General features: G+C 39.3%; 1 protein-coding gene across 2 annotated transcripts; it reads right to left on the bottom strand.

The window, feature by feature from the left end:
• Positions 1–3,030: 3,030 nt before the first annotated feature.
• Positions 3,031–22,379, bottom strand: OMA1 (OMA1 zinc metallopeptidase). Of its 2 annotated transcripts, none has more exons than XM_005151160.3 (9): positions 22,322–22,379; positions 20,885–21,413; positions 20,231–20,459; positions 18,999–19,172; positions 18,799–18,906; positions 17,048–17,176; positions 13,656–13,730; positions 11,035–11,184; positions 3,031–4,029 (listed from the first exon to the last, which is right to left on the bottom strand). In XM_005151160.3, the coding sequence occupies exons 2-9, from the start codon at positions 21,391–21,393 to the stop codon at positions 3,811–3,813; spliced, it is 1,593 nt and encodes a 530-aa protein (XP_005151217.2). In that variant the 5' UTR covers positions 21,394–21,413; positions 22,322–22,379; the 3' UTR covers positions 3,031–3,810. The 2 variants fall into 2 exon arrangements, with proteins under 2 accessions (XP_005151217.2, XP_030906726.2); XM_031050866.2 differs by lacking the exon at positions 22,322–22,379 and adding an exon at positions 22,063–22,218.
• Between the last annotated feature and the right edge of the window lie 591 nt (positions 22,380–22,970).

The raw sequence follows: 22,970 nt of genomic DNA, 5'->3' as shown, positions 1-22,970 counted from the left end.
AAAGTTGGGGTATGATAGAAAAACTTAATTATTATTTATGAGGTACATCAAGTGATCTAGCAATGCAAGCTATTAATATCAGTTCTTACAGTGGGTGACTAAAGCATGCTCTGCAATATAGATTGGAAACCTAAAGAAGTCACAGTGCAATGCTGACAGGAAAGTCTTATCCTGCTACCTCTGCTACCAACTACACTTTGTGATCATCCTGCTCCCCCTTCAGAAGCTCCCAAGAGCTGGAAAAACAAGGATTTTCAGCAGAGAGAATTGTGTTGTCAGTAAAACAGCTTACAACAGACTGTTCTATTGGAAATAGTTTTTCAGCCAGGGATATTGAGACACAAACCCCACGCTGCAAAAACATAGCTGTGGCAGCCTACATAATGTATGAAAAAAAGCATCAAGCTTGCAGGATTGTTCTGCTTTAGTGACTACAAACAGAATTCAAGAACAAAGGGCACTGTAACAGCTGTTTGCTTTGCTTTCCTGGTATTTCAAGTTTAAAAAATCAGTAAAGATGACAAACTCAAAGTTATAAGGAACAGTTTTTATTATAGGAGTGCCCTGAATGCACATCCCCTGCTCAGCAAATCTCTCAATACTCCCACTACTGTAAATGCATGAAGACATCTAGTGAGACTTGTATTGTATATTTAGCCTTTCAACAGGAAGCAGTATTGGTGTTGGAAATGCAGATGTGTTGCTACTGATACATCCTGCCTTTTTTCACTTCAGCCACTATCCTCCCCCTTGTATGACATGTGTCTTTCAAGTACTGAATTTAGATCTGCTTTTCCTGTGACATACTAAGTTACACAACTGCAATGAAAAGTTTCTACGGATCATCAGGAGTTTGCAACTAGAGTATTTTCCTAAGGGATGTATTTTGAAATGATAATTATTATGATTAGCATGCTGTTAATATATTATTGTTTATATATATTAACATTAAATATGTTATTATACACAGCACTTAAATTAGTATTATTATAACCTTTAAAAGTGTCATTTTTCCTATGACTTCCCAAATCTTCGGGAAGCAATGTTTTTCTGTTTAAGAAAGAAAACAGATATAGACAGATGTAATAGTTTTCACTAGGAATTTAAGGGAAAAGCGCCCTTGAGAGGCAGATGAGCATAAGGAACTTTCTGCATCGGATGTAAGATGCAGAAAGAAGAAAACCCTTCTAAAACATCTGAGAAAAATATTATGGATAATTCAAGATGTAAAGTAAAACCTGAAATTTTCAGTATCTCATATTGCACTTTAAAACTACAGTGTTTCAGTGTAGAGGTCTAACTATTGTGTTTGGGTGTGTAATGTATGTAGGTATGTCTGTATGTGTATGTAAGGTTTGTAAGGAAAGAGATGTGTTTTAATACACCAGTACAGCTGGAAGAAGTACACAAGCTGTTTGTTGGTCTAATATAAACTAATTCTCCCTTGAAACCTTTTCTCTCACATCACCATGATCAGGGTTATGAGACTATTTACACACAAATTAAGAACATCTCCCTTGGTGAACTTAAAAAAATGCACCTCCAGCATTCCACTGCAATACTTCACTCACTTAAAACAGTAGAAAGAGGAAATTTGTCTAGTTTCATACTTCAACACTACAGAAACTCTGTGTTGTCCTGAGTCCTAACAGACACAAGCATCATGTTGCAAGTCAACCAGGAGCCCCGGATAACAAAACAAGCTTTGACACTGGAAGGAGAGAGAGGCGGCAGCACTGGGGTCTTAGTATTGCTGTATAAACTATAAGGTCCACAGGGAAATCTAACTGGTGTATTTTTCTCTTTACCTTTAGGTGACAATGTCCAAATGCTTCAACACATCACTGAACGGCTGTTACAAAACCTCCTGTCACTAGAAATAAAAATGGATGGATGAATAATGGTCAGGCTGGAGCTTCTGCATCTTGCCAGAAGTAGTGAGCAGAGATTTAAAACCAGCTTGTAAGCAATATGTGGCCAGTCTAGAGCTGTGTAATAAGACCTAAAATCATCAACATTACACATACATCAACTTACCTCTGCACAGGGAGTTGCTGGTGTTTCTCAAAGGACCCTGGTTCATCGACTGAAGTCAGGAAAAGATTTACTTGTTTTGCAATCTTTTTTTCCCCAACTGTATTCACTGGTATCACTGAATAGGTTGGGTTTTTCCTTTCTAAAAGCTTGTACTCTGATTTAATTGAAGAAATAAGATAAAGTCTGCCCCCTATATATATAAAAAAGAGTATTTCAAAATACAATGCATTGAAAAATGTCCACTTCATGTAAAATCCTACCATAGACGAAACAGATTTTTAATATGGGTAACGAAACCCCTAATAGCAAATACCTCTTAACAGAAAAAGGAATGGGATTTCAATTTTTATTTCCATTCATTGCCACCTTTTTCTACATCTTCTTGTAAGATCACCACTTCAATACTTTCAGCTGCAAAGCAAGAATAACTCAAACATGTGCAAATGAAGAATACCATGCTGTACTGGTTAGCCCATCACAAAAGGCAGAGCTTAACCCATATGGTGCATATTTGTCTCCACAGTATAAAATGTGTGACTTCAGGGGGCTAGGGACAAGAAGGATGCTCAGCACTGGATGCCAGTTTCCTGAAGAGAAGTCACCTTTTAGGGTAAGGTACAGCTGCAAAAGCTGTGTAGTCAAGGCATCTTACTGTATCTGTCTACTACATAATATATTTCCATATCAGCAATCACTTCTATCCAAATGCAAATCAAATGTCATGGCAGTAAAACTGCACTCTGATGAGGGACCCCAACCATTTTAAGAAGGCAGCAGCCATTCTTGCAAAGCATTTAGAGGCTGTAGCGATAATACAAGGGGTGATGGGTTCACACTTAAACAGGGGAAGTTCAGGTTAGATATAAGGAATTTCTTTACTGTGAGAGTGGTGAGGCACTGGAACAGCTTGGCCAGAGAAGTGGTAAATGCTCCATCCCTGGGCAGTATTAAAAGGCCAGACTGGACAGAGCCTTGGGTGACATGGTCTAGGGTGAGGCATTCCTGCCCATGGCAGGAGGTTGGAATTAGATCTTAAGGTCCTTTTCCAATCCAAACCATTCTATGATTCCAGTGCTACACACTGGTTCTCACACTCTGTTTCTTTCAGAAGAAAGACTTCCTTGAAAATCATTTAACTCCTTTTTTTAAACTGAACTTTGTTCAACCCTTTCAGGTTGCTTTGAAGAAAAATGTTGAATCAATCCATATTCTAAAATGCCTTAGAAAGAAGAAAAATCCCAGCAGTAAATCTACCTAATTAAGCAGGGGTGTATCTTGCCCATAGGCTATTACCACATCTCAGCTTAATATTCTTAAAGATACCAGATGTGGAGCAGGCAGTGAGCTCTCCTCATTATTTCTCAAATGAAGCTGAAGAGATGTAACCCAAATTACAGCAAGATAAACCAGACAACTTAAGTGATGAAAACTGTACATTTTCCTCTGCTTTAGGGACGCTTCTGGCTCATCTGTCCTCTGATCAAGGTGAGCCTGATAAAGCTGAAAATTACACTGTGTGACTGGATTGTATGAGATTATCTTTCCCCTGAGAAGTGATTTATTTTAGTAACTCTTGATGATTAAGAAGCTTTCTGCTCCAACACGCTGCTCTTCTTGTGTGGGCATGGTTCCTTATTGCTTTGAGTGAGAGATCACTTTTAAAAAACATAGAATATGAGTGGCTACATCTTCTTTATGGTTCAAAGACAAAATCGTGTTAGAAGAGACACCTTCAGGGACCACAAGTTTATAAAAAATTGGAAGTTGTTATCATTAGTTTGTAGGTTTAACTGCAAAAGTTACTGGGCTATCTTCCACTTTTTGAGTGTGAGGAAAATCCAGTTTGGGTTTTGGGCGATCTCGCTTTGTAGAATTTGGGGCTTCTTGATTCTTAGATGATTCCAGAAGATGCTGCATGTTAAGTTTGAAAATAAGGCGAGGATCTGGTCCAGAAAGAGATGGGCAATTGCAGCTCTCTCTTATTTTAAGAGCCTGTGAATACATAGGAAAACAAATCAAGCTTATTTAAGTAATAAATACAGAGAAGGTTTCAGTCAGTGCTTTTGGCTTTCCATAAGGTCTGATACCAAGGTCCCGATACCTTGCACACAGAGCTTAGTGAGTACAATACTGAGCCTGATCTGTTATCAAACTTGTCAACAGAAACCAAGAATTCCTGAGAAGAAATGTAGCAATATGGTAAAACAATGGGAAAAAATGAAGAATTATAATAATTCTCACAGACAGTCTCTCAAAGAATGGATATTCCAGAGGTACAGCTTAAATACATAGGAAGTTCTCTAGCTGTTTTATGCGATACTTGTCCACATTAGTATCTTTTACCTTTAAATTTACATTAACATGTAAACTAAAATAACTGCACCAAGAAAAAAGAGCTCTGAATAATTTACTTTATACTAGATAGGTTCGATGACTAAAGTGACTACATATAGATGCCCAACTCAGAAAACGAAGGAAAACCCTCCAATAATATAATGGACACTGAACTGTTTGGCCCAAAGATCCAGCTGGTTGATCAGTAGAGATCAGTTACAGAAGTGATCTCATCTCCAAGAAGCATTTGAATACACAGCTTCCAAGTATTGGAGAGAACAATGTCTCTAAAACGTAAAAAATCATCTGGATAAAAAGAGACCAAACTTTATGTGACGTCTGCTCACTGAATAAGTGCTATTGCTTCAATTCTACACGTTAGAAAGTAGAAGCACAAAGGAGCCAAAGAATTTTCCAGAGAATAAAAATCCATTAGTGCAAGCACACTCCCCCCAGGTCATCCTTCCTTGTGGGCACTCTGAGCAAGGAATGACAATGGATGAATCCCATGTCTCAGAGGCACCATGAAGAAATTGATATGAAACTGCATGAAGTCAGCTGCTTTAAAGGATCCTTAGGTTGGCTCATTGTAACAGTGCTGAAGATACCTTGATTAGTCTGTACAAACAGGCAGCTCATTTTAGAGCCAACAATAGATACCACACAACTAAATCTGATGCAGTGCTTCGCAAGCAGTTGGATACAGACCTACTGCATGGATTCTCCTACAAGACCCATTTAAACTAATCAAGATAAGTAAGATCCCATGTATCACATAGCAAAATATTATATGCAGAATTTGAGGGAGTTCCATGTCTCCACTGAGAACTACTTTTTCAAGATTTGCAAAATGAAAATGCGAGAAAACAAATCAAAACCTAGCCTGATATTTAATATTCATTCGTAGCCACTGTGGTATAGTCACTTTTATGCAGTACTATCTGTATCTTGGACTCAAGTAACAGCACAAAACTCTGGGCAGATTAACATCCAGCTTCATTTTCAACCCTTCCATGGGAAAATGAGTTCAAATGTGTGTTTTATTCCACTTCATAACCATAGATTCTTGGATATACACTAGATTTGGCTAAAATATCAAATCAAATACACCAATACCCCTGTGCACAAGAATTTGCCCATCAGTTTGAAACAATCTGGTATTCTTCCACAGGCAACACTGCAAACATCTTACTGCAGCAGATTACAAAACAGAAGAGCAGAGCTTCTTAACTCATTTCTTTGCATAAGGGGGTATTGAAAGCATATTTCTCCCTATCTTTATTACAGCAAGCTGATAAACAGTTTGCTGTAAATGGCTAGAAACAAACAGCATTTATATTTAAGAACTGGCTTTGGAAAAAGATGTGTTTCAGGAATATAGAACAAGAGTTTTCTCCAGCTGTTTCTTGTTGAAATGTAACATTCAAATTACTGGATACACAAGTCTGATTTAGGCATGCAAATATTTCTCTTGTCTAACTTTTAAAAGACATGACTAAAGCTTTCAGTATTTGTTTTTCTACAGCATGATTGTCCATGTAGTCACTAAATGTAACTGTACCACTGAACAGTCTTCTGCTTCAGTGACCAATTAATTTCTAAACTGACATTTTTGACAAACCAAGAGTCTTCCTTGTTCTCTTCTAGAACATAAGCTGCTGCTAGACTGCATTAATGTCAAACAGCATTATTCAAGGCAAATGGAAATATAAAGATTTAGGCTGTATACTGGAAAGGGTAACATAATCCTCTTTTAAACTAATTGAGTGATTTTATATCTCTGGTTTTCATGGCTAGATAGTGCCTGACCTATTTCCATGAGTGAAACCATCTAAAATGCTAAACTCACAACAGCAAAGGTAAAAATCCACACTTCAGCGTTAATATTTTTACCTTGTGGATGTCTTTGTGTTCTTGCTAGACATAAAGCTGTGCAAGGGGGGTAAGATGGCATCTACTCAACACAGTCAACTCACATGCCATTAAATAGACTACAGCTATGAGAATGGGGAGCTCTGTTGACATGTTAAAGACAGCTATGACTACACACTCCAGTGAAAGTGGCCTTTGTGACTGCCATGCAGCATTCGGCCCTAGTTGTGTTCTTCCCCTGGCTCAGCTGACTGACTGCTGCTATATTGTTTTGTGCCAGCAGCTCTGTAACATCCTTAGGAGACCAGTAACAGGCTGAGGAGTTAACAATATAATTTTTCCTGAAAGATAAAGCAGCCCAACATGGTCAAGCACACTGGATCTAATCTAATATTGCTCAAGTCAATTGGGTTTTGACAATTTGGGTAAGAGAAGAAGTAAAAGCATTTTAAATGAAGCACATGCATATAGATGTTATATTGATATTATAATCAGAACATGTTCCATTGACTGTTATTACTGAAGAGTGTTCTTGATAAAGAAGACAGAACTAAGCCAAGGTTAACTAGCTAGAGAGAGTACACAGATTCAGCTAGGAACAGAGAGTACTTTAATGCTGGTCATTTCATTTAAGGTTAAGAGAGAAGTACTGCTGTTCAGAATAAAGACCACCTGCATGCTTACTAGTTCAGGAGGTCGCAAATAAAATATCAAACTATTGCCTGCAAGTAACAAAGGTGAAGCTGTTTTTCTTACCAATACAACTGCAGTCACTTCCTGCAGTGTGCTGGGGAAGGGGAAGGCATAATAATTCGGGAGCTGCACCTCGTGCTATTGCTCTTATATAAAGCCTTCCAGCAGAGACAAATACAGGGCCATGTAATTTTTAGCTGCCAGTATCAATCCTTCATCAGTGTCACAGATACCAGGCTAACTGCTGCATCTTGACTCCTTATAAACTTCTGGAGTTCATCCTACCACTCAAGCCATCAGCACTCTCAGTGTAAAAATCACATCATTCTCTTGTTCACAAACCAAGCCAAGGGTTATAGTCTCTTGTGTATTAACTATGATTACCTCAACAGGGCTGACTTCAGCTCTGACCTTGCAATTATGACAAAAACTAAGAAATAGCATAAGCATCTAGGGTAAAAAAGGGAAAAATTAACACATAAGAAATGCTGAGTTGCAAACTGTATGACAATTAGCAGGCACAGGAAAGACAATACAAATGAAGCAGTAGTAAAAAGACTAAAAGAATGGATAGATTTGTTACTTGTTGGAGAAAAGCAACTTATACATATTGCTAATTCTTCAAATCTTTGCTTCTGTTGGCCCAGAAAAATTGTGACAAAATATTTCACAACTTTATAGGGAGGTCAGTATTTCTTTTATTCTAATTTTCCTTTAAGTTTTCACAGTAATAGGGGTTAATTAGTATCTTTTGGTACAAGAACTATTTGAAGTAATCTTCACATCACAACTGAAGGCCAAATACACCAACTCATTTTTAAAAGGGAGTGAAATAAATTTATCTTCAATATCCCAAGGGCAGCAGACTGAGGAATAAGCATTAACTACCCCCACAGTAATGCAACTAATAAACAGCCAATGTGGGTTTGACAGAACAGGTTTTGCCAAAGCAAATTCATTCACTTTTTGACAAGTTAATTGAGCAAGCAAACAAAGGAGGAGAAGCAGCAGAGCTGGCATGTCCCAACTTAGTATTGCTCTCAAAATCATCTCAGCATGGCATTTCCACAAGAAAGAGTGGGAAACAGGAGTTACAGTGAATGAGGAATGGAATCTGAGCCAACAACACGATGCCAAGAAAGCAAATGTCACATCAAGATGAATTTTTGTGTCACAGGCAAGGCTCAGTACATAACCTTCTGCTTTAGTCAGTATAGCTGAGGCTTCAGCTCATGCACAGTGCTCCACTTGCAGAGCATAGTACAAAAAAGGTAGATACACAGTAGCCAAAGAACACTAAAAGAAAAGGTTCAGAGATTGAAGATAAATCCTCACTTTCTATGATGGTATCTTACTGTGGAATTTGCTTAGAAGTCTGTAGAGAAACACCTGTGTGGTCTGACAAGTTCAAAACTTTGTCCCTATTTCCCCCAGCTCCAGTAGCTTGTCTAATATTAGATATTGTATTGCCCTGAAAACCATTTCAGTTTCAAAGCCATCAGCGTATGAAACACAACAGTACTCATCATGCATCTGACACCATAAGTACAGTTTCTCCAAAGAGAGATACTACAGAGATAAAAAGGCCATTTTCAAAATCGGGCTTCTCCCCCCAGGTTCTGAATATCTAATGGCCTGTCATGGGTTGAGCAGTGGCAGTCATTTTTTCTCCTTCTTGTAGCTGGTGCAGTGCTGTGTTTTGACTTCTGGGCTGGGAACAGTTGCTTGGTGGCGGGCATGTTTTGGGGGTGTTTTTGTTCAGGGCCTTTTCTGAGCACGTGCTCCAGCCAGGTGGAGGAGGGGAGTCCGGGAGGAAGGAGAGACAGGACACCTGACCCAGGCTAGCCAATGAGGTATTCCATACCATAGCACATGATGCCCAGGATGCATACTGGGAGAGAGAGAGGAGGAGGGGGAGAGCTCTGGAGGAAAATGGAGGAAGGAGCACGCGGTGCTCGGTCGGGCAGGGTGGAGTGAGTTATGGGTCGGTGGCTGGTGGGGTGTTGTATTCTTTTCGCTTGTTATTGGCTGTATCATTATTATTGTGTTATGCCTTAGCTATTAAACTGTTCTTATCTCAATCCGTGGGGGCTACATTCCTTGGATTCTCCTTCCTAACTCTTCGGGAGTGGGGGGGACTTCGTTTAAACCACGACATGGCCATTAAATATATATGGTAAAAATAGTGTTAAAAAAAAACCCTTTGTGTGAATAATTAAACAAAAAGGTGGGATATTGAACAGCAATAACAACAAAGCCCTGGGATTCCCTTTAAATGCCTGAGATCCAGCTTCAAGAAGGCAGCTCTCTGATGGAGTCAACACTTCAAACAAGAAGCCTCCGATGACATCTCTACATACTTTATTTAATTTTTATTCTACTTTTGCATTACCAATCTCACTTATCTAGTGAACTTCTGTTAAAAACAGGAAGCCTTTGGCTCCTGCTTTCTCATCCTACTTCAAAAAGAACCATTTAAGGTAAAAGGCAAATGAAAATGTCCCGTATTAACTTTTGGAAGATAATTTCCTAGCCTCCACTGCTTTTGGAATTGAGAATGGCTATAGAAAGATGAAGACTTCTGCATCTGTTAAACTACAGGAGATAAGAGCAAAATAACACAACTGCCAGTTCTACACAGTTGCTCAATTATTTAACTTACCTGCTTAGTCCCTGTGGTAGAACTTAAGAAGTGATTTATTTAATTCCTGTTTTATAAGCCAATCAATAACTGTATGAACCTAAAGGATCCCAAAACCTTTATGTTCAATCTACCTAAACTTAGGACCCCACAACAAGCATAATTTTTCATTCAGCTGCTCCAATGTGGTAGAAAATCCATCAAAATAGTCTCACAATCAGTATAGAATTTGTGTATACTTACAATATTCAGTCAGGCCAGTCTCCAACCTCCTAGCCCTAATGTTGGTTTTGATTTATACCATCATTTAGAGTATTTACTGCATTCACTCTCATCAAAGAATTCATGAGAATCCTTTTTTCTCCTTTGAAATCAGCAAACACCTCAACATTCCAGGCCTCCCTCTGCCAATAAACCTTCAACTGTCTTCACAGTTTGGAACTGAGAAAGGATTAAAGTGACTGAGAGTTTAAAATAAAAAACACAAAAAGAGGAGAAGAACTAAAAATTACCAGTTGGTTTTAAGAAAGGGAATTTCCAAACACAGTTTAGCTTGCTGAAAAACAGGGCTCTTGTGAAGTGCTTTAAACACTATGTCTTAAAGAGAAAAAACGAGGCGAAAAGCAACCCATGTTCTTTCTTTGTAGTTAAAACCCCCACTATTTAAAGAAATAGTAACAAACTAGGATTACTAAACTTGGTTCTCTGTCCTTAAGCTACCAGTGAGTAGCACATCAAATGAAGAGAACCCCCAAATAGCTATCCACTTGGCATTCCTCTGAGAGGAAAGAACAAAGACTGCAGATTGAAGGGCAATTGTGTGAATTAGCTGAAGTTCCTTGGAGTGGGGTAACATTTGCTCCTAATTTGACAGAACAGAGATGTGAAGAAAAAAGCAGTCTGCAAAATCCCCAGAGTCCTATCATAACTATTAGGGCTATTAGGGAATCTACTGGGGATCTGATGTTCTTTTGAGGCACATTATTTGAGGCATATTCAATCCCATGTCAGTGAGAGAGACAGGATAGGAAGGAGCATTCTCTATTTGACAGCCCAGGGCTAGCTACAAAAAGCAACAGGAGCCAAGACAGTTTAGGGATCCAACTTAAAAACTGGCTTTCAACATGGCAAAAAAGAGAAAAGAATGGATGAGATCAGTGACATGGACTCATCTACACCAGGAAGACCATTCAAAAGCAAAAATACTACACTTCGGTCAGAAATCCTAGAATATGATTACATTTTGTCTGTGCTATCTTAATTTTTCCTCATTTAATAAAACCTTTAACACTGAGAGCTATGTAACAGAAAACTTCTCTAAGGATAAAGAGAAAGATAAGACTGATGCTACAGGAGTAGATTGTGAATTGATACCTAAGTAACTCATGAGTCAATACCAAAATAATCCCGGCAACCTTCCTAAGAGAGAAAGACAAATTTCCTTCAACTCTGCTCACCTCTGGGATAAGCCGGTCTAAGTGCTCTGCTCTGTTCTCATGAGAAGGGTGGGTGGAGAGCCACTCTGGCAACTTGGGCTGCCCTTGAATGGTTTCTGCTAGTTCCATTTGTTGCCAAAATACACTGCTTGCTCTTACATCCACACAAGCCTGAAAATAGAAAGAAAACTTATAAACCACTGTGTTTTTTAAGTAATACAATAGACATTCTAATGGATATTGAATTACAACAGACTTTTTAAATCTCTAAAGTCTGTTCAGACGGTCCCCCTCGTACCTGGCAGGAAAATGCTGCTCTAAAATATCTGATATATGGTGAAGGATCTGGAAAATAAGTCTTATGAGGAATGGCTGAGGGAACTGGGGCTGTTTAGCCTGGAGAAGAGATGGTTCAGGGGGGACCATATCACTCTCTACAACTGCCTGAAAGGAGGTTGCAATGAGGTGGTAGTTGGTCTCTTCTCCCAAGTAACAAGTGGCAGGACAAGAAGTAACAGCCTCAAGCTGCAACAGGGCAGGTTTAGACTGGATATTAGCAAAATTTCCTCACTGAGAAGCTGCCTAGGCATTGGAACAGGCTGCCCAGGGCAGTGGTGGAGTCACCGCCCCTGGAAGTGTTCACAAACCACATAGATGAGGCCCTCAGTGACATGGGTTAGTGGTGGCCTTGGTAGGGCTGGCATAAGGTTGGACTTGATGATCTTAAAGGTCTTTTCCAACCTCACTGATTCTATGATGCTAAATGCAGTGAAAGACTCATCCAGATAAAACACTGGATTTGTTGCTCTTAACATCTGTGTAATACCACCAATCTTAAAAACCTTACACCCGAATTACAAAATTCAGGAGAAAAACAGCTTCACAATTACTGGCATATAGCTGTTCTTTAAAAAAACCAAACTCAGCTGCATATTCTAATTTACATTTGCTAGACACAGTGGAGCAAAAGAACAAATTAATCATCTCCACAGATTTAGGCAAACTTACAGGAAGAAATTTAGAGGTAAAAATAGAAAGTGATAATAATTCATACTTAAGTATCTCTAAAAATAAGGTGCAAAGGCTTCTCTGTAAATTGATCACACTGCCTTTTTCAAGGCTGATCTGTGTAATCCACACAGATTAAAATAGTAATTCTGCAGAATTCCTATCTCTCTCCACAGAAGTATGTATTTAACCACAGACAGTCATGGAACACTAACTTTAAGAATGGTATTTGTGTATCACCAACAGGCCCCTTTATATTTGCATTTAAATGGAGAGGGGGGAAAGAACAAGATTTCCTACATTAATTTTCATTTAAGAGAAAAGAGATGAGTATACAGAAGGTAAGAAAATGACTTTTCTTTCCTGCCCCAGAAATCCAGAAGTGCTTTATCCTTTGAATGTAGTTCTTGAAATTATTACTATAAAAAGATTACCTGCGCCAGCAGAGTAATGCTGAGATACCACTTTGCTTGGTTCTTTCTAGTACGGCACCAGATCTTCAGCATTACAAAGCAGTGAGCACTGACACAGCAGTTACTGTTTTTTCTCCCACAGACTGCACTATTCCCTGAGATGACTTTAAACTACAAATACAGTTTCAACCCTAGAGTCAAAGTTAATTTTAAAAACTCTTCCTTTAAGAAATATTAATAATTATTAAGAAAATTAAGTTTTCTTTATGAAATATTAACACCAGATGGTGCTACTCTCACAGTTATCCAACACTTATCCACCTCTAATGAACTCAGCTATGAAAGAGCTGGTTTAGTGTCTGGAATTCAGAATTAAAACACACAAGCACAAAAAAAGTGATTGAGAAAGACTAATTGGAAAAAAAATGCTGAGTAGTTTCTGACCAAATTTGTGTCTGTCTTTAGCAAAGTCGTATTATTTTTATGGACGCATTTTGACTAAATATTTGAATTCTAGAACAATGTTGATATACTTGGTAATTATCAGAAATCACAGAAAATATAATAACAATATCAAAAGTTCTTCAATTTTACTGTATTGTTATGAGAACAGATATTATATCAGGTGCACTAACATACAAGGAAGAAATTCTTCCCTGTGAGGGTGCTGAGGCGCTGGCACAGGGTGCCCAGAGAAGCTGTGGCTGCCCCATCCCTGGCAGTGTTCAAGGCTAGGTTGGACACAGGGGCTTGAAGCAACCTGCTTTAGAGGAAGGTGTCCCTGCCCGTGGTAGGGGTTGGAACTGGATGAGCTTTAAGGTCCCTTTTAACCCTAAGCAGTCTAGGATTCTATGGTTAGGAGTACTTTATACCTTTCCAAACTATTAAATCCTTCTTAGGGAAGCTCTCTATTTGGCATTCTCCTCTTTATAAATATGGAGCTTTTTCTTCCAGTAATAACTGCATAGAAAGTATACTGTGCAGTTAACAATGCACAACTTTACAAACTTCAGTCTTATTACATACAATGTAGACAGAACAACTTTGTCTTTCCCTAGAAATTGTTTTATTTCCCACTACTTCATTAATAGACAGATCTGCAAAAAGCTGGGAATCCTCCCACACAGTTTACCTCTGTATGAAGTATGAAACTCCCCATACTGCAATAGAAACTGAAAAATGGCAGGTAAATTGCTACTAAAATAAATCAGCAGTAGTTACCTTTGCTGCAAACTGAAGTCCCACTTTATCAGCTTCAGCCTCCAAAGTTCTGCTGTATGGTCTATCAAACATAAACTGCAAAGAAGCACATCAAAACTTTTATTTCGTGGGTTTGAATGTGTACAAAGCTGTACCTGTTCTTCTAATCTCATAAGAAATGGTGTTTATCATGTTCACATTGCATGTGCTCAGTATTAGTTTACTTCATGTAACCTTTAATTCCATTACATGTAATTCATTGTTCCTGTATTCAAATGACATGTATTTTCATGGCCCCACTCTTCAGGCAGCCTCACAGCTTTTCGCAGCATCTGAAGGGGCAATGCCATCTTTAAAACTAGAATTGTTTCACTTCATTCCTTTATTAAGATTTCTGTTGTAGCAACTGTATGTAAAAAAAAAAAAATCCAGTGGTTCCCTTAAACTTTTATGATGACTGTTTTTAAACCTGGTATGATCTATTTGGTATGGTAAACAGCCCACAGTATGGAATATAGCCATAAACATTTTCATGCAGCAGTCACTCCCCTGTCATGATTACCTACCAACACAAGCTGTAAATTGCCCTTGAGAAATGAAACTAGAAGACATAAATCTGACTAACTCTTTTCCCATTTTTCTATGGTGACATTGTATTAACACACACTAAGAGAGAGTGATAGTCTTCTCAAATGGTTATGTAGTCATATAATACCAGGACATTCTGGCATATGCAATTCATGTAGACTGGGGCAGCCCTGCTCTGGTGTATCAGGTTATAGTAAATGCAAAGCAGGAAGTGTTAAAACAGCCCACTCATGCAGAGATAAGGAACATGTCACAACATTCTGGTTTAGGCATTGATTAGGAAATATCAACTCAAGAATGGGCATGTGCAAGGCCAGTGAAGAGAAAAAGGTTTTATCAGCTCTTTATCTGATAGCATTCATGGGGTAGCATCCATTTCCAAAAACATTTGCAGAAATTTAAGAACTAGGATATTGATGTCTGAATGCATGTGTCTTAATAGACCATTTAGATAGAGAGATCTGGGACAGCAAGAAGAGGGTAATAAAAGGATCAGCATTTAAACTCTTACCCTTAGATTTATTTGCATTTACAGTTAAACAATAGGGTATTACTATTTACCTCTATGTCTATCCCAATAAAAATAACATAGGTGTCTTTAAAATTAAACACAACACTAATGCAATGTTTAATTCAGGACCTGCCATGCTGCAGACTACAGAAGCAAGGATATCATCTGAAGAAACTATTGCCCTATAATTGCTGATACTTCCCTTACTTTTCACCTATGTATCTGCTACTGGCTAGTCATAGACAAGATACAAGCATAAAGACACTGTGATGTGATTCCCTATAGCAATTCTAATGCAAGATACAACTTATGACCAAGCAGGGTTCCTGATCTAAAATCATGGACATAATAAAGAAGCAGATTTGATTTTTCAAACCAATTACTTGAGCTGTCTGTACATGTTCAAGAAAAGCAAGTTCCTTTTCTTTAAGGTAAGTTGACTATCCAAAATCACCAATTTCCACACGAAGTATTTATCTGATAGAGTGTGGTGCACAAGAAAGGGAGTATGAAGTACTGGATCTGTATATACTCAAATCCTGCACACTAGTAAGACATGTGTTGTACTATTCCAAGAATAATTACTAGGCTTTTGTTCCTATATAAAATAACCAGTGCTGTAAAAACAAAACCAACACTTTTCAGTTCAGAACTGCATGACTAAAGAACAACCATGAATGGATTCAGTAAGAGAACTTAATTTTTTAAGGCAAGCAAACCCACTAGGTCTGCAGAAAAACCAGAACCGGAGGTCCATGCCAAAAGCCTTACAAAGAGTCAATGGAACCTACTTATAATAATACATATAAATACTTATAATAAAAAATAAACCATGAGCCTTTGAGGAAATAACAGAAAAACAAGTACCAAAACAGAAGCAAGTGCTGCAACATGGCTTAAATAACCTTTTCATAGGGTCACATGCTAAAATTTTAAAAAGTAAAATATGGAAGGTCAAGAACCATGCTGAGAAAAATGTGCAGAAAGATTCATTTTCACAAAAGCACAACAGGAATTGAGTCCAGGAAAACGACATTGCCCCCCTGGGTGACTAACAGAAACTAAATATTCTATTTAGCATCTTTTGTATAGGGGATGCAAATATTAATCCCTTATTCTGCATTACATATGGATATGTTTAATGCTACTGAAGATGAGTTTGATCAGAGGACAATCCAGGACATTAGAGTATCATGTCTCATATACGACAGATCTTTCCCATAGCACACTAGGAATATGAGCTGAAACCCAGACTCCATTTGCAATCTGAAGCACAACTCCACTCCACAATGCCAAAATAGCATTTGCAGTTAGCCTAGAAAAGGAGAAAAGATGCTGACAGGGAGTTAAATCTTGCTGTCTAAATTATGAGCAGTCTCAGGATTGATTCACACTTTTTTCCCAAATTCAGCTCTTCAAAATGCTGGCTAGAATTCATCAATGTATTGGTTTCTTAGCTACTTGTACAAATATCCAAGCTCTTTAGAGATAATTTATGTTCAGAATCCACACATCCACCCATTAGCATAAGAACTACCAAAACAGATTGGTTATGTTTCAGTTCATGTTTTTGAGGAACTGGGGGAAATCTCAGGAGAAGCATCAAGAGAAGTCAAAGAAACCAAAGAGCTCTTTCACTTAAATTCAGATTCGGTTTATGATGTAAGCAGAATTTCTTTTAAACAAAAAAAAAACCCTCTTTTTTAAAAATAAATGGATCAGTAACTGTCTGAAGGCAGAGAGTAAATTAGACTGAAGAAAACTGGCACCACAAAGCCTCTAAATTTTACTTTATTGGAATATGTGCTGTCTGAAAAGATTATTTCAGTAAGTTCCATTATAGCATGCTTTATACTTTAAAGGAGTGTTTAGATTCTCAATTTTCTGATCTTGGAAACCATTCTTGCCACTAACAATATATTTAAAGAATTCCATATATTTTATTTTGCTTAGAAACAATTTAAAAACTCCTCAGAATAAAACCACAGTATTTCAATATATACAGCTTTAAAGAGGGAACTACATGTCAGAAAGACAATGAGCAAGCAGGTACACAGAGCCTGTGCAGCTCAATCTAGGCATTTAGGGAGATCTGAGGTTCTTCAGCATGACAAGTGAAAATATGTATCAACTAAAGCAGATGCAGATTTAGAAACACATATTTCATTTTAAACATACTCAAATATTAATTTTTGCTAATATTACTTCTCTTGCCTTTTCCTCCCAAATATATTATTTAGTAGGACTACCTCCCAAAGATTAAAAATGTTTTTACATGGAACTCCAAAAGGATATTGTGAAGCGTCAGTCTTACCTCCTGCAACTTGCTCTGAAGCCACTGGCCAACAACTGCCAAACTATCTCGAGGACAGATGGCCCAAATCATAGTGAGAAAGATGAGTGATAGAAAATCCAAAAAGTGAACCAGGCTGGCTTTCTCTGCCTGCAAACAGAAATTGTCCCGTTTTCATTCCTGTCTGACATGTCTGTAGAACATAACAGGATTTGGAAACGCTTTAAAAAAGGGGGTGGGGGAGTTTATGCAGGAACAGGGCAAGCATAAGGTCCCCTGCTCACACACAAAAAAAAAGCCCTAATGGTTGGATAAAAGGTACTTCCAGTCAAGAATCCCCACCACCTACATAAATACAGCCAGAACAATCCAGTTTGAGAGATTCAAAGCTTGAGATAAGATGATGGCAAAATGCAGACAGAATTCTTTAGTACAAAGGCCATAAAACACCTCATCTGGAATGAAAAATCTATAGGAAAACCTAGAAGACTGTTTTTTACATTAATTTACGGCATCATTTAGACAGGAACACTAATGGGATAAGGGGACAACAGGCATTATATTTTTATTGTCTCTTTTCTGCTACATCACTTTAATCTCAGAAACTGAGATCCCAAAGAAAGAAATTACAATCCTTTTGGATAGAGTTTTATTTGAAATGCAACAAACTGAGCTGAGCACTCACAAGCTGGATCAGGCAATACTTTTCTCTCTGCCTGTTGGGTAACACAGGTTCCACACAAGCAAAGTTCAGTTCTTTTTATTATTAGAACTTTTTTTTTTAATTTTTAGAAATTTAGCAAGTTACTTGGCTCAGCTGAGCCCAAGAAGTTATGATGTGAACTGCTGGTCATCCAGAACCATACAGGATGAAGTAACTCAATTCTCCTGTATTTCCACTGCCTTTAAAATTTACTTTTTAATTTTAATTTACCCATTTCCAGATTAGTTTTGCAATTTTAACAGGATCTTTATGTTTAAAGATTATGTCTCCTCAAAGTCACAGATAGGTAATGTATTACATGCATACACAAGAAGAAATCACATGCAGACATAGGAAGAAATCAATCTGGAGGTAAAGAAGCAAATTCTAGCAAATCCCCTCAATCTAGAACAGTATGATCTATATTTCTATACCATCCTCTTTTTTCATAGTTGTACCTACACAGCCCAACAAATTTATCACATTCATTGTAATTCAAATGGCAAAGAACAACCAAATTCAACACATCCATGTCAGGATACAGAAAAATTAAGTCTGTGAAAGCCATCCTCTGTAAACGCAAACTCAAGCTCCAGGCATTCTAGAACTTGGCATTCTAAGACTGGGTACTACTATAATAAAAATATCATGTATGTTAGAATAGTTTATTAAAGTATATCCACTTCTGTAGGTATTAACAAGTGTGGGAGTAACAAACCAAGCTGATGAGTGCCTCTAGATCCTTATGTCTGTGCTACAGGAGGAGAGGCATCTGCAGACCAAGTCCTAAAGGATTGTTACTAGCGAGCCATAATCCATCTGTACAGCTATGAAAGAGACACTGGCAGACTTTGTGCTAACACTAACTGCTACAGCACTTCCAGCAGTTATTGAAGTACTACATGAGTAACAAGCATACACTGTAGCAGAACACTTTCATGTCAAATTCCATTTTTCATTAGTTTGAAAGAGTCACACTGAAACTATGGTTGGTAGTGACAGGAAAAATCTGAATTAAAGTAATTAGAATGAATATAAGAATTTTAGACAGCTTTCTTTAAATACTTACTGCATGTTCCAGCACAGCATGAGCTATTTCATGTCCCAGAATGAAGGACAGCTGATGTATATCAGAAACTGCATTTAGCAATCCAGTGAAAACAAACACTTGACCATTCTGTAAAGCAAAAGAGTAAAAAGTAAGTATAAGACACATAAATAAAAGCTCTTTCAGTATGACTAATAATTTTTATACTGGGTTCAACTTACTGGAAGCACAAAAGCATTAACACCTGGTTCCTCTACCACATGGATAACCCACTTGAGTGCAGAGACCTGTGGGATGTCCTTATTGCTTTCAGATAAATGACCAACAACTCTCTTCACAACCTGGTAGCGTGGATCTGTCTCAGGCAACATTTCACTTTTGAATTCCTCCATCCACTTAAAAACAAAGAAAAATTCTTGACCGCCATGCAGGACAAACACACAGTAAATGACTAAATGGTAAACTAATTCAGTGACTACACACAACTTAGTTACAGCTACATTTTCACACATTTTTCTTTCATGCAGCCAAAGCCAACATAAGAGTTGAGCCTTTCAGAACCACAAGTTAAGGACTAATAAACTTCAAAGGAAGTAAATTGATGACCACAGATCAAAAACAAGACTGTATAAACTTGGACCTACGGCCTCTTGTATCTGGCATTTTGCTAATCCACAGTTAAGCTTGGTATCACAATCAGGCAAAACTTTCTATACCTTTCTGAATTTCCAGGTGAATTTGTGACTTTTTTGATCTGTAGATTTCTGTTGTAATTTGTAAGGTGGTCAAACTTATACAAAAGATATAATTTGAATATATCCTTGTACTTGTTCAGTTCTTAGCTCATATTCCCTGTCAGACAGGAATACAGTAACATTTGTGTATGGATGATCACATTTCACTAGCCTTAGAACAAAACGTCACAGAGCTCAAAGATACAGAAATTAATGCAGTGGACAGTTTAAGGGAAAGCAATTATAGAAAAATGAACTGATCCAAGGAAAAATTGAATGTAGGTAGAGTTACTACCTTACAAAGTGACAGCATAGGAGAGGACCTTAAACAAGTGTCAAAGAACACTCAGCTCAGCATAGAACAAGAGACAGATCTCAGCATTATACCCATTAGCTGTGCTTTTACTGCTTCTACTAGATTTCTGTACTTGTTAGATTACAGTAACACAGTTAGAAGTGTTTGCTACACACAGGTAATGTGCTCTTCAACTATTATATGCCCCTGAGCAGTTTGCTGATGGAAAGGCAATGCTTAAAAAGGATGGAACAAGAGGAGAGTGGCTGATATGGGTCCTTTGCAGGGTTCTGAGTATGAAGTTCAAAATATATCAAGTACATGACAAGGTTTGTTTGCCCATCTAATTAATTGGACTATTTCAGCACCAGAATAAAAGCATTAACGGTTTTAGAGTATTCTGAATGTTTCTTTAAAGTCTTACCATCTTATATTCCATCTGGGACAGTTCCCTAAAATGTTCTTTTCCAAACACCAACAGTCGAGGGCGCCCGGTGATGGGTGTCTCCTCCAAGTGAGTAAAATAAAACACAATGAATAAAACTCCAAAGCTACTGACACTCAGGAGTATCTTCCATTTATGTTGTCTTGCATGTTCTTTAAAAAGCTCCCGTTTATTAGGAGGAAGTGCCTTCCACCAATTTCTTATGCTCCTGTAAGATGTAAATAGTGTTAACTTAGGATACAGTTTAAGAAGAATGTCTTAGTGTCTGCCCTTGCTGTATTCCCTATTACAGTCTCACCTCACATCAGAGTTTAGGGAATATTATACTGTAATTGGCTTCAACTCCATTTCTTACCTCCCACAGGAGAAGAAGGAATGCCCTTTTAGTGTCTTGGTTCGTCTATCTCTACCACGCGTAAATAAGAATGGAAAGAGCAAAAGATACATGTAACACTTCTGATAATGGAAATTATTTTTTGTTGAACAAATTGTCAGCCTAGGCCCCAGTCCTATGACATTTTGCAGATATTAAAATGAAAACACCACAAATACACCTACCATTCTGCACAAACTCGTGCACACATCTTTGCATAATGGCATCTTATACTGAGAGAAAGTAACATAGTATTTTACCTGCCAAGAAGAATAGCAAACAGTTTCTGAGCTGGCTTAACAATAATCCAGAAAAGAGGAGCTGGTGCAGCCTGAAATGGTGGTGATGTGTGAAGAGACCTGAGGATCTGAATGTTCCAAGCTGGAAAATGATGTGGGAGTTGCTCTACGGAACGGATCTGGAGGGATGTGATTGTCTTCCCCAACGGATGAGATGACTGGAAGCAAAACCTTTCAGGACTGTGGTGTGCATTCTTGTGTACTGCTATATTTGGGACATTCAAAAGACATCTCAGTCCTTTACTGATGAAGTTTCTGTCAGAGTCGGGGCTTCCAGTTGAAAACCAGTTTCTAGTATTTCCACTCAAATTCAGCCTTTGGCCTCTATCTCGTGTACAACTGACTTGAGTTCGGCAATATCCTGCATAGGGCTTATAGAGGTTATTGCACTTAGCCTCCTTTGTCAAAGCAGCCAAACGAAAAGAGCTACAGTTCCTGCCCAACAACTTCAAACCACAGATGATATTCATAACTTCTTTGGTTTGTTATCCTGAAACAAAGAAAAAAAATAGCAGAGGTATTAATGAACCCCCTCAGACTTGAAACTCTGAAACACTACTTCATTTCACCTGAACACATACCCTGTATTTGTTTGCAGTTGCATTGCACAAAAAAAGAAGCCAGTTACAACTGCATCCTGTTGCAGTTCTAAGGTATCAATCTGCTTCTGACTCTGAAAAAAAAACCCCACCTTGCATCACTGAGAATAAAACAAAGCGTGATTTTTTGTTTTCACTTTTATTATCAACATACCTAAATAACTACACGTGTCCCTGTGGAAGGAAGGAACGTGCATTACTTTTCCCTGCTGGGCTCCTTGCTGTTCATCCATACTGAGGAAAACCAGGATCTACGGAGCATTTTGTTGATACTTTGCTCCCGAGCACAGGGTGCGTTTCCAGGCACCCGGCCTAAAAACAGAATGGCTCAACACAGTTAAACCAAGCGTGTCCCAGCCGGCACTCACACGCACGGGACACGCTTTCCCCCCGGGAAGGGCCTGGCCATCCCCACCCGAGGAGCCCCGGTTTCAACAGCGGCCTCGGCTCCCGCCCTTCCCCTCAGGAGAGGAACCGCACCTCCCGTTTCCCCCGCCTTTTCCTTGTGCTTCCTTTCTGGCAGCGGCCTTAAGGACTGACCTCAGCGCCCGGCATTCCCGCACGCAGGCAAGCGCCCCCCTCCATACCCCCCAAAACCCGGTGCTGACGCGACTATCGTGATATGGGCAGACGTGAGGAGGCAGGGGAAAGAGAGAAAGGGGGAGGTGAGAAGACGTGTCACTCTGAAGCGCCCGGCCGGGGCGGGGCAAGCAGAGGGAGAGCTCTGTCTGCCACCACAGCTGGGCGTCCTTGGGCTCTTCTCTGTAATAAACCTCTTCCACCGGGCTCCCCTACTCACCTCCCCGGGAGGCGGAGGAGGAGGAGTCAGACCGCGGAGCCGCCGCCGCTGCCGGACGGGGGTAGCGGGCGGGAGGGAGGCGGAACCGGCACCGCCTCAGCGGCAGCCGCCGCTCCGCGCCCCTTCCCTCAGGAGGCTCCGCCCCCCGCCTCGAGCCCCTGCGCGCGGGGTGAGCGGGAAAGCTGAGGCGATCGAGCCGCCATTTTGTATCTGGTGAGGTGGGCGTTCGGAAGGTGCAGGGCTGCTGCCGGCCTTGCTCCTGTGCCGCTTCTTCTCTGGCTTTACCAACCGTGTCTCAGTGTTGAGATGTGTTCTGCCCTCTCGCACTTCACAGCTGGGGTTGGCCCTCACTCCTGTGTCCCTAGGGCTGGGGCAGACCTTGACATCCCTTCACCTTTCAGAACTCAAGGGATCTGTCATAGAATCATGAAACGGTTTGGGTTGAAAAGGACCTTAAGATAATTCAGTTCCAACATCCTGCCGCAGGCAGGGACACTTTCCACTAGAGCAGGTTGCTCCAAGCCCCTGTGTCCAACCTGGCCTTGAACAGTGCCAGGGATGGGGCAGCCACAGCTTCTCTGGGCACCCTGTGCCAGCGCCTCAGCACCCTTCCAGGGAAGAGCTTCTGCCTTATATCCAACCTAGATCT

Source organism: Melopsittacus undulatus, chromosome 6, assembly GCF_012275295.1.
Source record: "Melopsittacus undulatus isolate bMelUnd1 chromosome 6, bMelUnd1.mat.Z, whole genome shotgun sequence".
NCBI lineage: Eukaryota > Metazoa > Chordata > Aves > Psittaciformes > Psittaculidae > Melopsittacus > Melopsittacus undulatus.
The sequence above is the reverse complement of the archived record's forward strand: the minus strand, read 5'-3'. Positions and strand labels throughout refer to the sequence as shown.